Source organism: Hibiscus syriacus, unplaced genomic scaffold (assembly GCF_006381635.1).
Source record: "Hibiscus syriacus cultivar Baekdansim isolate YM2019G1 unplaced genomic scaffold, ASM638163v2 tig00110676_pilon, whole genome shotgun sequence".
Classification (NCBI taxonomy): domain Eukaryota; kingdom Viridiplantae; phylum Streptophyta; class Magnoliopsida; order Malvales; family Malvaceae; genus Hibiscus; species Hibiscus syriacus.
Window position 1 is genome coordinate 1,101,845 of NW_024062820.1, and position 15,697 is coordinate 1,117,541.

At 35.4% G+C, this 15,697-nt stretch overlaps 1 protein-coding gene and 2 pseudogenes across 1 annotated transcript; 1 reads left to right on the forward strand and 2 right to left on the reverse strand.

Moving 5' to 3' along the window:
- The first annotated feature begins 794 nt into the window (after positions 1 to 794).
- On the forward strand, positions 795 to 2,926 carry LOC120137690 (annotated as a pseudogene).
- Positions 2,927 to 3,154: 228 nt separating this feature from the next.
- On the reverse strand, positions 3,155 to 6,764 carry LOC120137841 (calcium-dependent protein kinase 28-like). Its single transcript, XM_039153492.1, has 12 exons — positions 6,203 to 6,764; positions 5,670 to 5,800; positions 5,408 to 5,449; positions 5,204 to 5,315; positions 5,033 to 5,111; positions 4,776 to 4,945; positions 4,418 to 4,544; positions 4,181 to 4,296; positions 3,967 to 4,074; positions 3,821 to 3,883; positions 3,559 to 3,732; positions 3,155 to 3,476 (listed from the first exon to the last, which is right to left on the reverse strand). Exons 1-12 carry the CDS (start codon positions 6,590 to 6,592, stop codon positions 3,315 to 3,317), a joined length of 1,674 nt encoding a protein of 557 aa, XP_039009423.1. The 5' UTR covers positions 6,593 to 6,764; the 3' UTR covers positions 3,155 to 3,314.
- A 3,964-nt stretch (positions 6,765 to 10,728) lies between these two features.
- Positions 10,729 to 12,048, reverse strand: LOC120137785 (annotated as a pseudogene).
- Between the last annotated feature and the right edge of the window lie 3,649 nt (positions 12,049 to 15,697).

Here is a 15,697-nt window from a genome sequence, read left to right on the forward strand (position 1 = left end):
GACGCAGCGGCTAGCGAGTTCGTCCATTAAGTTTTTAACGGACGAGTATTAAAACGTCACAAAAACTAAACGTTAAGTATGATTTTGAAAAAAATAAAAGTTTAGGTACTAAATGCGTAGTTTACCCAATATTTTTTATTATTAAATATCTAGATACATATAAATGTTGTAATATTTATTTTATTTATCATGTTTCTATTTTATTAATTTTGAATGATTACAATATATTATTTATTCAGAATATTTCTTAATAATTAACAATATGCATCTTATAAACGTAATTGCTCGAACCCAATATCTTGAGAGAACACCATCCACTCTAATCACTTAATGAATTATTATTTATCATATTTCTAGTATAAGAAAATAAATAACCATAAAATACAAATTTATGCTGTGCTCGTTATCCCCGTACATATGCATTTTAACAAATTAAAAATATATATAAAGTTAATTAACAAAACATACAAATTACAATAATCCCATATCATAAACTCTATAAAGTAAAAAAAAATACAAATTACAACAATCTCATATCAGCAAATATAAAATTAATATACAAAACACATAAATTACAGCAATCTCTACCAACCAACAAGTTACGTAAAACAAGAACGAAATACTTGAATTAAATTTTTAACTTTAATTCAATATAACGACGGCAGTTAGTCTACCTAAATTTTCCACTTATACCAAATGCCTTTACAAGCTCGGACCGGTTCTAAAGCAACTAGAAGCTTTCGAACTGTAAAAGGTTGAAGTTATTAATTAGTAAAGTATTATTCAAGTTCATGACGAAGTTGGGCAGAATCGTAGCAGGTTTGCTATATGAAAAAATGATGTAAAAAGCATTTATTTTATTGACCTGGATGCTAGGAGTTTTCATCATTAGCTGTTGTGTAGCAATTATGTTTTTAATAGTTATGGTTGTTAACCTATTGGAAATGCAATATATAATTTAGAATCGCAGGTGTGAATTATGGTTCTAAAAGCTAATTTTCTTCTGAATTCCCAGATTAACCATTTTCTGCCGATGATGGCATATTGTTTTCCAGGAATGAATTACACTTCTAAGTTGGATGAGTTTGAAAATTTTGTTGAAAGAGTGAGCAAGTATGGGTTGATATCTTCATCTTTCAATGGGAACTCAAAGTCTTCAATCATATTGGTGATTGATGATCTTCCTGTAACTAATGGAAGATCAGCTTTTGATATACTTCAAAGGTGCTTGGTGCTGCCTGTGAGATCGACAAGGATACCAACAGCAATATTGATTACTGACTATGGGAATGAAGATTCATCAGACCTCACTGCAAAATGGATGGAAGAACTACAGTTGTCACTTGAGAGTGCTGGGGCTAGTAAGGTTATGCTCACAAGAAAATTGGTAATGGGTTTTTACTTTTTTTTCAGTGGTTGCTAATTTTAAGCAGGAAATTGCTGGTTGCTTTTAATCCTATAAGAAATAACTCCATAAAGAAAACACTCTCTAGAATATGCAAACAGGAGCTATGTAATGTGGTAGTGGAGGAGAGTGATCTGATTGCAAATGCCAGTGGAGGTGATATCAGACACGCAATTACATCTTTACAGCTCTTCTGTCTGAAACCAAACATGAACTTGATTTATCTTCGTCCAATTCTACTGCCGGTTACCGAAAAGAAAATGCAAATGAGCTCAATACTTTCAGTTGTAGATTTTCTTCACAATACGGAAGAGATGAAACAGTGACGCTTTTTCACGCACTGGGGAAATTTTTGCATAACAAAAGAGAGAGAGAAAATGTAGTTGCGTTAGGTATGTCTTGATAGAAAGTTTAATAATTGAAGCTCTTTTCGTTGTTTAACATGGACTTGACTTATTATACTAAAAAGAAAAGGGGGTAGAATAGTGAAAATTTTCATTCTCTGCTTCAGAATATTGTTCAAGATACATATAAGGAATTTAGCTCTGATTTTTCTGAAAAAAAATGTCCTAAACCAAAATGCGTTTCGAGTAGGGGAGAAATTCTCAAGACTTCCTTTTAAAATGGATTCACCAGAAAAGATACTCTGTCAAGCACATGTCCTAAACCTATTACAGATTTTCTTCATGAAAATGGTACCATTTTCTGTCTTCAATTGCTTATGCTTTGAGTAATTTTTGTCATTGTTCTTTGCCCTTCTTTGTGTGAGAGAAATATGCAGGCCAAAGTGTTGGAAGTTTTCCATCTGGTTTTTCTCATGCCTGATTTGCTGCTATCCAACTCCTGCAGTTCTAGATTTTGCAAGTGATGAGGCAATGGATGATGCATGGACTGTGGCTTCATATCTTGGTGATTCCGACTTGCTTCTTGCTTGCTACCTATCGAAGGACTTCAACTAGACACAGTGAGACAGAGAATGTGCTACAGTCAGCTGCTGCTTCAGTCGCAGTTCGTGGAGTTCTCTATGGAGATTTTCATCCCTCGCCATCAAGGCTCTGTTTTCGTGCTTTAGTTTAGTTGACCGAATTCTAAGTTTCACGACATTTACAATTTGCATTGTGGAACCACATATGAATATGTGCTATTGTACCAGATGGCATGCCATTCGCAAACCAAAGCTTTGGCAAATAGAGCAATCATTGTCTCAGAATCAGGTGGCTTAGATGTCCAGTTTCCTAGGCTGTTGTAAATCCGAATTTATGTTTTAGGGTCATTCAGTATAAATGAGAAAAAAATTGTTGGGATGATGCAGAAAGAGATGCTAAGGCAGAGATTTACCGCAGATGGTGGTTCATCAAGCATATCTGAAGCATCTGTTAAAGGTACAGAGTACAGACCTGTGTTAAAATGGGCTGATTACACAAAAGCTGGAGATATCGAAACTCGGACGATGATAGCTTGCAAAGAATGAGCATGGATGAAAAAAGTGAAATTTCTGATGATGACATTGAAGACTGGTAGGAGATAGATAATGAAACCACTAATTGTAAAATAACGACGTGCGTTTTCGTTTTTCTTTTACCTAGATCGAAGATATGCAAGAATTCTCCTTTGTAAATACTCTCTTTTGTTAATTCTTATCAGAAGATAACCTCAGCTTATGGCGTTCTTTTGATTAAAAAGAAAACATAAACACGAGAATGGTTTCATTAATAAATTTATGATTACAGATTTGGAGGGTAAAACAAGAAATACCCAACCAAAGAAAATGTGTACAGAATGACCATATATACCTGGACCCGTAACATCAACTCTTGAAACCCAAAAACACCCTCAGCAGTGAATTCGCCGGGGCACATGCCGTGCCAACAACCTGAAAATCTTCCATTTTCCTCTCAAAAGTCCCATGCTAAACCTTATGCGTCCGAGTTTTGTTCGGAATAGGTATATTCCGAGAACCAATGCTTGCACTTCGTAAAAGTCGACGAAATTCTGTTAGGCTTATTTTCCCATCTTTGTCGATGTCAGCCTCCTCAAGCAATGGGTCAATGGAACCTTTTAACCCCGTGTGCTGCACCAAGGGAAACATAATTGTTGTGACATTCTTCATAGAAAGGCTGAGCTATTAATTATACCAAAAATAAAATAGTTACCAGTCTAAGCTCCTCGGGAGTTATAAATCCGTCTTTATCAACATCAAATTTCTCAAAGGCTGTCTGCGATCGCATCTGCCATTTCTCGGAATCGTGTTCTTCCATTTGATTTACATGTAGAGTTGCTGCAACGAATTCGGTGAAATCAACGAGCCCATCCGTGTTGCTATCAATCTGAGATCACCACAGAGATCAAAAACCATAAAAGAGGGACGAAAATGAAAAGATCGATCTTCAGACTAAACGGGAAACCTGCACCTACCGCTTGAAGAATCTCGACAACACGAGAATCCTTCATCTTCCATGGGATATCTTTAGCAAGGGCCTGCGTTAAACCATCCCCATTAGGCTGGGAGAAAAAAGAATAGACTCTGTCTAATGGAATCGACGTCAGACATGAATGTTTACCTGTCTCATCTCTTCAAGACTAATAGAACCATTCTTATCCACATCGATTGCATCAAACTGATCCCGGAGATCGGCTATCTCCTCTTCATTAAGTGTGCTAGCCAATGCCTACAAGATAATGATAATAATAATACTTAAGCATCACGAGATGAACAGACAAGCGTGCCTATAAAACAATTCAGTAATGTTTCAAGAGGAAGAAAAAATAGGTTACCCTCAGAGCGAACTGCTTCAATCGACTATACTTCACAAATTGCCGCATGTTGCTCAGAACAGATATATCAATAGGAATCTCGGATGCATCTCCTCCTTCTCTAACCCATGGGTGTGCTGAAGAAGTCGAAAACAATAAGATATTCCAGAAATAACCGGAGGATAAATCGATAACCAAGTAGAATGGTTTATTTTAAGAGCCAGATGTTGACATGTAAGATATGATTAAAAGATATACATAAGGCCTGAGCAGCCGTCAGTCTAGCCGGGGGATCCTTCACCAATAACTTCTTCACAAAGTCTTTAGCACTTTCGCTAATTGTAGGCCATGGTTTGTGACGGAAATCAGGCTTGTTCCTCAATACCTGAAGTTATAGACAGTTGCATATGAATTATCCCGAAAATAAGTCCATCAAATGAATAAAACTAGAAGATTACACATCTATGACACACATTGTCAAGTGAATTTCAGGGGGAAAGTATGGATATTCGGGGAAAATGAAAGACGGTAGAAACAGGCGTAGCAAGAATGTCCCTAACCCGTAGAAAGCAATAAAAGAACAAATGGAGATCCATGATTAGGAAACGGAATAGACCTCCCTAAATATGCCGTCCTTGGTCTTATCCCAAAACGGACGTTTCCCACAAAGCAAAATGAAGGTAATTACACCGATACTCCATACGTCTGATTCTGGCCCTGACTTTCTTTTTAATACTTCAGGAGCAACATAGTAGGCACTTCCAACAATATCTTGGAACCTCTTCCCTGCGTTTACTCACAGTTTGAGATTATATAGCTTCGATGTTTGTCACTTGAAGATTATAACATTAGCAAGCCAAAAATGCCACTTACTAGGTTTGATGAAGTCCGACAGACCGAAATCTGTAGCCTTTAGAGGTGAGTCCTCACTGGTTGACTTAAATAGGAAATTCTACAGACAAACAAAATGAAGGAACAATAAGCATGTAGCATGGCATCCTGAAAAGGAAATCTTACAAGCTATGTCAATGTACTTGAGCGTACCTCGGGTTTCATGTCACGATGAACCAAGCCACGCAAATGACACTCGGCAGCAACTTTGAGCATTTGCCGTACAACTACTGCTGCATCTTTTTCACTATAACGGCTATCCTTTCTGATAGAAGATGGCAAGCATAAGTTACTACCCAAAGTGACACTATCGAATACACTGACAGAGAGTATTGACTTAATTAAGTATATCCTTACTTGGACAATATCCGGTCCAGCAATTCTCCACCCTCGCATAACCTATAATAGGATAGCACCAACACGAACTATAGTCAAGATACAGAAGGATCAATATGAAAACACACATGTAGAGGTGAAGGCCAACGATGTATCACCAGAAAACAAAACTATTTTATGCAAAAACCGAAACGACACAAGCAAGAAAACCGAAACGACACGATTAAGTGAAAGGCAGAAGTGAATGGACAGCCAGAATCAAAGATAAAACGTAGAAACTTACTCCATAACAATGTATACATAGGAATCATCCTCAAATGAATTATAAAACTGAACCACATTCTCGTGGCCTTTCAGTGCCTCCAATATCTTGACCTCTCGCTTGACATCCTCGGCAGCAATCGGAAGAACCATCTGCACCGAGTCCGGGGGTTTTAAAGTAAGATAAAGTGGGGGAAATATAAGTCCAACTATGCTTATATACATTTGGTGCCGGTTCGAAATATAAAACAATGCAGATAATTAAAGGTTACAGCTGCACATGAAGTTTCAATTATGACATTGATCGAATCATAATCAAATTTCACGCAGCAAGATCTTAAAACTTCAATAAATAAGATTAGCTAAACAGATGCAAGATCCAAAATGCAAGGAAATTAATATATATAAGCGATAAGGAATCCACAATGCAAGGCAAATTTCCCACCAATATAAAAAATTCCAATCCAAACTGATCCTAAAAGTTCCATATTTTAAGTTACCGACCGAAAACAAAATTTTAAAAAAAAATCCCATCTTGAATATGAAAATGTATACCTTTTCTTTATCAATTCTCTTAACGGCCGCACGATCCCCATTTTCATTGTCCGTGGCAATGTAGGTGTAACCAAATTGTCCATGCCCCAACAATTTCCCGATCGTGTATCGCTGGTCGAAATCCTTCCGGTACCCAAAATCCGTACGCTTACCACAGGGAACGATCCCGCTTGGTTTCTTCGAATGATCCTTCGCTTTGGGCTTCTGAGCTTGAGAACCCTTCACCTGTTGCTGATCTTGTTTAGCCGGTGGCTTATGGGACCCCTTTTTCTCATTGGCCGCCTTGGTTGTCGGAGCTACGCCGGAGGGCCGTTCTTCTTTGCTGCCTCTGGCGATGCGGTTTCTGCATCTTGCGACACAGACTTTGGAGGTGGATAAACAGATCCCCATGACAATTACAAAGAGAAAAGGGCATCAAAGGAATGAGCTTTAGATATGCAATCTCATAGGGGGAAAAAGAGAAGAAAATAAATGAAATAAATAGCAACAAAGGGATAAAAATGATTAAACCTCCCCAGACAGAGAAATCTCAGGAAACAGGGGAGGAAGAAAGGAAGAAGCAGAGGGGTTGATACACAGGTCAAAATAAGTTATTTTTTAAAATTTCTTTTATTATATATATATATATATTGAGTAGGACTTTTATTATATTCTTATTTTATGAAAAATATCAAACAGAATTTCATTTTTTATATTTTTAGATTCTATTTTCTATTTGTTTCTTTCCGTACCTAAATTAACTGTTTTATTATCAAATTAAGTTAAAGTTATTTTATTACAAAATCCAATCCACTTTAGTTAAAAGAAATAATATTTAGGGTAAAGTACAAAAATGATCCTCTGATTATAGGGTATTATTTTATTAAGTCATTCGATTATTAAAAGTTATAAAATAGTCACCTAACTATAGAGTGTTATTTTGTCGAGTTCCTCGACCATTAAAAGTTATAAAATGGTCATCCGACTATTCGTTAAGTTCCAAACTCATCATTTTTCGTTAAAAATAGACGATATTCAAAGTTAAACGTTAACATTTTGACTATGATAAGATAAAATTTGATCTTATAATCTTAAATGATTGTTATATACCAACATCATGGTAACTTCTAGCTTAAACAACCACCAATTTTTAATGAAAAATGACGAATTAGAAACATAATGAATAATCGGGTGACAATTTTTAACTTTTAATAGTCGATTGACTTAACAAAGCAACATTCTATAGTCAGATGATCATCTTATAACTTTTAATAGTTTAGGGACTTAATAAAGTATTATCTTATAGTCAATAGACCATCTTACCACAAAAACTTTGTTGCAGTTATAAAAGTTTTGGGCGATTACCACAAGTTCATCAGGGCAGCGATGGTGGTCTCGTCCGGTTTTATTTTATCGTCGTTTAATTTTTAGTTATATTTTAACGTATTACAAATAATGATTTTTCTTAGTCTTTTTTTTAGTAAAGTGTATCATGACTACCGATTTTTTTGGACTCTTAGTGCAAGTTTCTTTCATTGATCTTCTTCTTGATTTATGGTTCTTCGGGATTTCATAGTTGCCTGCTTTTTCGATGCTTGATTCCTTTGCATATGGAATTTTGTTGGTTCTCAGACATATGCGTCAGACAATATTGCAATTAAAGGAAGATTCATTTTTCATTCCTTCACTTCGGATATTCTTCAGGTTTTCTTATTCTATGTCTGATGTTTTAGGAAGTTGGGGTGATCCATCTCTGTATGTCGTTGGCTCAATTGTTCACACTTTTACTTATCTGGTTGTCAATGGTCGATCAACGATATATTTTATTTATGATATACATAAATATATTTATATAGAATGCATATGGTTAATCATTGTTCAGAAATTCCAAAAAAAAAATAAAACATTAAACTTCAATATCTTACGTCATAACTCATAATTCTTTCGCTAGTTTACTAATTAAAGTAGTAATGTATTAAGGGATAGTTATTTGAGAAAAATTGACCTTTCTATTTTTGGTCAAAACAAAACATTGACTTTAATAATAAAGTCAAATAGATTTTTTTATTTAAAAGCTAAAATATTACTCCATTATTATTCAAATTAAATTGGATTTTATTTTTATATAACTTTTTATATTTTTGTTTTTATGGTATAAAAGTGAATATTTCATATCTTAATTAATGAATATTTGAGTATTTATAAAATTTTTAACTTAAAATTTGATTTAGAACTAGTAATGTATCACCAAAAATAATTATAGGTCCTTTTATGTATAAACATTTTTTATATAAATAAATGGTATTCTGTTAACATCTAAGTAAAAATAATTAGAGTAAATTACATGATTGATAACTTTCGGTTAAGTTTTCTATAATTTTCCTCAATGAATTCAAAAATGTAATATTTGATCACTTTAACTTTTATTTAATTAAGATTCAGTCACTTTCGTTTTTTATTTAATTAAGATATGACTACTAAAGATTAATTATCCTCGTAACATTAACATGTTGATGTGACACTAAATTTATAAAATTAAAAAGGGTAAATTACATAAATGATCACTAATATTTGAATAAGTTTTCATTTTCCCACTAATATTTTAAAAGTAACAAATTGGTCACTAAATCATCAAATAGGTCATTGATGTTAAATGTATTTTTTTTTATTTCTGGGATAAATACAAGGTAGCATATGTTAAGAGATAACTTTCTACTATTTGATATTGAATACTCATACCCAAAATTCATAGTGCTTGAACCAGGAACCTCAAGGAATATCAACAACTTCTTTATCCATGAAATCGTTTGATTCGTGCGTTAAGTGTATTTTTAAATAAGATACTTTTGTTTACAAATATTAATTTTTGTCACATTTTTAAAAAAATAACATCTTAGTCATTGATATATTAAATGAGGTTACTAAAAATGATTACTTTTATATTTAACCTTTAAACTTTAGATAAAATATCAATTTGGCCTTTATTAGATAATACATTAATTTAATTATTGAATCCGTCCAAAGTATCCTATTGTCGATCGTCATTCATCATCGTCATCAGTTATCCTCTCGACCGCCATTAATTTCCATTGTTGACCATTAGTTCCTAAAATCTATGGTTCACTCCTTTTTCTTAACCTCCTAAAAATGAATTTAACGTTGATTTCATCTAAAAGTTAAATCTTAACTATTTGATCTATGTTTTCTTCGAAGTTCTTCGTTAGACTTACTACCATTCTTCCGCCCTCTTTTCCAGTAAATTTTAAGGCTTAATATCAAAATAAGTGCCCAAACTATACATCTTTTCTCAAGTAAGTGCCTAAACTATTTTTTTACTCATCCAGTACCTAACGTTACAAATGTTACCCATTTAGGTGCCCGGACCGTCAACGGTGTTAATTCCTCAGTTAAGTGACGTGTCACAACTTGGTAATTTAAATTTTTTTATTTAAAATTTAAAAAATAAAATTATATATATATATTAAAAATAAAACACAAAATTTGAAATAAACCTAAAACTTTGAAAACCTTCATTTCAACCCCTAAACCAATGTCGGCCGCCGCCTTTTGCAATCGATGAAGCTCCACCTGACATCCCCTCTCCCTGGTGACCAAAACCCCAATGAAATCATGACCGATCGACGGTCGATTGACGAAGAATCAACTTTTATACCTTGCGAACCCTAGGATGAAAATCGTGATCCCACGCTATTCCGACTGCCAATCGACGGAAACTATGACGATGTATGAGTAGGGCATGGTAGGGACTATGTTGGTGGCGGTGGTCGTGGCCAAAAAGGGTGGCGGCGGTGGATTAAGGTTATAATTGGGATTTTGGGGCTATTTTATAATATAAGAAAAGTTAGTATTTTTTTAATAAATATCATAATATTTTTAATATTTAAAAAAAAAATTCAAAACCACTAGATTGTGACACGTGTCACTTCACGAGAGAAATTAACACCATTGACTGTCCGGACACCTAAATGTGTAATGTTTGTAACGTTAGGCGCCTGGATGAGTCAAAAAATAGTTTAGACACCTATTTAGAAAAAACGATATAGTTTGGGCACTTATTTTGGTATTAAGCCAATTTTTAACCCAGAAACAGTACATTTTTCCAGTAAACGGTAACAAAAGTGAATTTGAGGTCAGTGAAGTAAATAATGCAAGCTTTCTTCACTTTCCCACAGCCTTGAGTATATCAAATATATATTAGTGTGCATAAGGAAACCAGAAGAGAAAATTCATTATCAAGTTTTGTCACACAATTTACTTAGCACCATTTTATACCTCCTTGCTGCGGTTTCCCTGGAAGTAGGTCACAGGTAGTTTGATTACAATACGCCTGAAAGAAAAAAGTAAAATTAACAATCTATATTGTTAGTAAAACTAAAAAAAAGAAATAAACCACAACATTTTCAAACCCAAATAAATAAATAAATAAATAATCAACCAACACAAAATTTAACAATAACCAAATATATTCGATCAGGGCTGGTCCAATGAGTTTTAATGCCCTGGACGAGATAATAATTTTATGCTCCTATACTTGTAACCCACCAATTTCTAACCATCCAAGTGCTGTTCGAAGAAACTAACAGGCAACATTTGCCATTAAGATCAGTAGTTTCATGTCTCTTTGTTTTGTTTAAGGAATTCAGTGTCTTTCTTTTGCATTTGTACAGCTTCCTTCGACAATGGCTTTAGTTCCTGAACAATGTCTGCATCATCACCGCCTTCTGCTACTTTGATTGCCTTGTCCTTGATGAGTTTTTGAATCATGGATTGCTCAACAGTTGGGAAAACTGTTCTTAGCATGATATTAAGCAAGCTCTTGTCTTCCTCTTCGATCGGATCTCTCCCAAAGCAACAGACGAAAATCGCATCCAGGGCCTTTTTCAGCTCGAATCTCCATGGGAAGATTTGGGGAACCCGCACTCAACTTTGCTCGTCTCTGTAACATAACAAGTATATCAGTAACAGTACATACATACATTCGAAAGAATCTGAAATGAACAACATAAAATTGGAAACACAAGAACAAGATGATCTGACCTCTCTTGCTTCATTCATCATTGCAATAAAAGTCTGCTCTTCAAATTCAATATCATTCGATATCCGAAGCCTTGCCACCCCCTCCAATATCTCCTCGGATTTAAGAAGACCGGCATCGACAGCTGCTAGCCAACAACACAGCAGAACATACAAAGGATCCCCTGCCTGTCCAAAAAAAAACACAAAACCCCATCCGAAAATCTTCATTAATTTCATGGTAGAACATAAGAAACTCCAATACCAAGTTACAACAATATCAAAATAACACAAAACAGAGCATGATTCCATCACTTACATCCACCAGAAAATACCCAAAACACAACGTTATTAACATAATATTAGTGCAAAAGAGTTCAAAAGGTGAAGAAAATTACCCGGCCTCTCCTCTCTTGGAACTCATAAAAGGCTCTGGAATCGGTAACAGTACATTTCTTGCCGACCCTTCTTCTAAATTCGGTGAAATCGTGATATCTCCACCAACTCTGATGCCCCCTCAAACATGCTTCTCTGAAGGTCCATCTGGCACATGTATTGGGCCGGTTTTGAATTCAATAATTATGCAAGTTAGTTTCAGCTGACATATATGATTATGGACCAAAACTGCAAATTACTTTAGGAAATTACCGGTGGTGTTATAAATTGAAAAACAGATGGAAAAAGATGATGTGATTGATATCAGAAATGGCGATGCATGCATTCATGTAATAGCAGACAAAACTCGATTCAAAACAACAAGTCCCTTCAAAGGTTAAATATCTTGCAAACAAAAACCAGACACACATGGGACACCAAATTCACGCTTCTTTCATGTCTGCATGTTTAATGTTTTCATCACACAACCTTGATTTCAGTAGCTGTTTGCATTGATTTTAGAACAGATAATTGTCCCCAAAAAAACTGTACTTCTTCGTGTCTTATTCGAAGAGGGTAAAATACAAAGGGGGGGGGGGGTTCTTCGATGGTTGGTAAGTGGGCTGATTTAAATTTAATGTGCTTGTGCGAGCCATGAACGTATGCACATGTAACCATGTGCGTTAGCACAGTACCAGTCAAGACAAAGACAACTTTGTCAACTTGAACTCTAGGTCAAGTTGTTTTTTTAAGAGCGTCGGTATGAATCAACTGGTTTTAACCCCAAGTTGAAGGTCACCCTGATTAATGTAGTTGTGGTGATAATGGAATTCCTATTCATGAACTTTGACTTGTTGAAAGAGAAGTGCTTTTAGTTAGGTTTATATTTTGTCTTTCTTTTACTTTCTTGTCGAACGCACGGTAGAATAACAAGGCTCTTTCAAGTGAGTTTAATTGCTGCAATCTAGTTAGCTTGGCTCAGTTTGTGTTTTTAAATCATCCCATAAACTTATTTTTCTCCATGTTTTCTTTTATTTTTCAAAGTTTTTTTTGTTTCTTTTCCGGTTCTAATTTTAGAGAAGAGCAATATCATCATCATCCGCTCAATCTTCGGGTGTTCGATTTATGGAACCTGAATCTTTAGGTTCATTCAGCGCAGCAATTACACCTATCGAAACGAATTTACTTCTTAAGTCAAGTGATTCACCACAGCATAATATTTAAGACCGACTTGAGATACGGTGTGTTTTAAGTCTAACATGCATGGTTGAGTTGTCACGAGACATTAGAAGACAAACTACAAATATAAAACCTGGTTTTGCCTACTGGTCTATTGTAATTAGACTCTTAACCAACTGGTTCGTACCATTTTCCAGCAAAATTTCTGACACTTTGGTTAAGGGCTAAGGTTTCCAGGTCCCACAGGAGAGACTCAAATGATGCTTGTCTTTTCAACAATAATTACATGTGTGTTTACTTTGGTAAGCTAAAGCTAAACAACAAAAATCATGAACATGCATCAGCCTCTCCTATATGTAGACAAGCACTCTATTATCAAAGGCAAAACAAGCAAAGAATATGGAGAGAAAAACCAGAGGCAGTCTCAAGAAAATCTGGAGCAGTAATCTATGCATGCCGAGGACAAAAGGGAGCAACAAGAACAAACGGTTATCGGCGACGAGTCTGCTCGAACGTTTCCAAGAAGCGGTTTTTCGCCTCATAATGTTATCGGCTCTCACGAAGGTGTCCACGCATCCGCATGGTGCCTCATCCGCCGGTACTGCTACACCGTGGAAGTATTATCGGCCGGCTGACGCTCACCAAAGAGAAGCCGTGGCGGATTGCATTGAGTTCATCAAGAAAAAGGCGTACAGGGAGGAGAATCGAGTTTCGAGTGCTAGCAGTTCCACCGGTGAAGTGGTCATGCCAGTTCCAGTTGTTTGATATATATATATATATATATATACACACACACATTTTCATATATAAATGTGAGTATTTTTTTTTTACATTAAAGTTCTGGTTTTAGAATGAAGAATTGAGTAGTCCATAGTTTTATGAGATGTAGACCTGTATATATTTGGCTTTGTTTCAGTTCGTAATATATATATATATGGGCGCGCGCACGCGCAAAACTCTTAAACTTCCTTCTGCTCATAAGCAAAAAAAAAAAAAAATGAGGCAATTGTATAGTTTGAAAATGCTGAAGGTGAATGAAATTTTCTATCGCTTTATATATGGTGACGATAACCATTGGTACATGATGGTTTTATCAATAATGTCCAAACGTTTAGTAAAATGGAAGTTGTTTATTTTGATTAATTATTTGATAATAATTATAAATTTAATCTTAATAAGATAATAGTATTATAAAGGCATGTGCTAATGGTCTCCACTATAATTGTGGAAAAAAACACACCCTAAAGTGAAATTCAAAAGCTTGTCTTTCCATTTGAGTTTTAGTTTAAAAATTAACCAAAAGTTTAAAACAAAAGCAGATGTCGATCAATCCATTGTCGTCCAGTGGTTTGGATATCTGGCTTTTACCCAGGAGATCTGGTTTCAATTCCCAGCTATGGAATATATCTTCATTTCGGCCAGTCTTCTTCTTGGACCAGCACAGTTTCCCATCTATTTTCTGTCTTCAAATTTCGAGTGCTTGTCCGGTTGTCCCCTATGTTCCCACATTTTTGCAGTTGTGAAATCGAAGGTCTCTTACACTGTATAGCTTCTGCTGTGAAACCTGAATGATCATGAAACATTGTCAGTTTTCTTTCTTGATCGCAGCCGAAACTTGGCTTCGAATCCGATAAGGTCGCTCAATGTTAGCTTGAGCTGTATGCAATGTTCTTTTCATTTTCGAAACCAAACTATTAATCTCTCCAACCCTTGCAATTTATGCTGAATTATTGGATTCTTCATATACTTCCATGGATAAAATCTTAGTTGCAAGTTCTAACCAATAGGACTTGGTGGAAGTGAAGAGGAAACAGATGCAGTGGTAAGTGCAACTTTGCCTCTCCAAAGGGAAAAAGCTGCCTTCATTTCTGGTATGATATAAAAAGACTTGGGAAAAAGAGAATGTTGAAGATTTGCCCTTTAAATGGCATATCAGATCAATGTGATTACAGCTAATCAAGAATGCTACGGGCATTTTTCCATGAGAGCAAGAAATTGAAGATCAGAAAAGGATTTTGCCTTCCCTATATCGTTATGTTCATGGAATTAACTGTTGGCTAATAAGTAGTTTACTGAACCAGCCTAAGATACAGAGAAAATAGCATTAGCTCAATCTTTAAGAACATCTGTTGACAGAAACAAGCTGTTTATGAACTCGCAATTGATTATTCGAACTAGTACTGGTCCTCGCAATGTATTCTGCAGCCAAGTTCGCTTCCCTCTTAACTCGAGCACTCGTAACTTCCCGTGTTGTGTCAAGTAAAGCCTTGATGTTCGAAATACTGTGTTGAAGTATGGAATGCATGCATGCATGAATGGTGAAATGCATGCGCTGTCATTGGTTTGTTAGTCTGTTAAAGGAATATTAAAGTTGTTATGCTGAGTCATAGTTGGTTAGTGGAGTCTAGTGAGGTAATATGCGCACCATATATGATGATGTTATAACCCTAAGGAGAGCAAGAGTTTTATGAATAGAAACAGTGAATATTTCAACATACTGCAGCATTGTTATGCGACTCCAGGGTAAACTTCCTATAACCTTCTTGCCACGCTACCTTAAGACCATAGGGATGATTCCAATTAATGGCCAAACAACGGACACTGAGCATTTGTCCAAAATAACAGCAGAAGGGATGATTACCCGAGACCATCTCAGTTGCTAGATCAGCATGTTGCACGTTTTCAGGGATAAATCAGGATCAAATATTAAGATGACCAGATTATTTAACTTTAAAAATTCAGAGGCTTATTAAACATAAAAATTGGGAGACAAGGCTTAAATTGAATGACATTTTAAACCAATGGGGATTAAAAAAAAAGTTTGGGGCTGCACGTTTCAACTACTTTAGGTTCATGGAACCAGGCAGGCATTATGGGCAACTTGCACGGTGTATGCCAAATACCAATCAATCTGAATCGGGCCATATG

Excerpts from the sequence above, each read along its gene's own strand:
- LOC120137841 (XM_039153492.1), bottom strand. The coding sequence starts at position 6,592 with ATGGGGATCTGTTTATCCACCTCCAAAGTCTGTGTCGCAAGATGCAGA. Across the intron at positions 5,450-5,669 it reads TATGTATACATTGTTATGGA|GTTATGCGAGGGTGGAGAAT; the intron begins GTAAGTTTCTAC and ends ATCCTATTATAG. Across the intron at positions 4,545-4,775 it reads AGGACGGCATATTTAGGGAG|GTATTGAGGAACAAGCCTGA; the intron begins GTCTATTCCGTT and ends CTATAACTTCAG.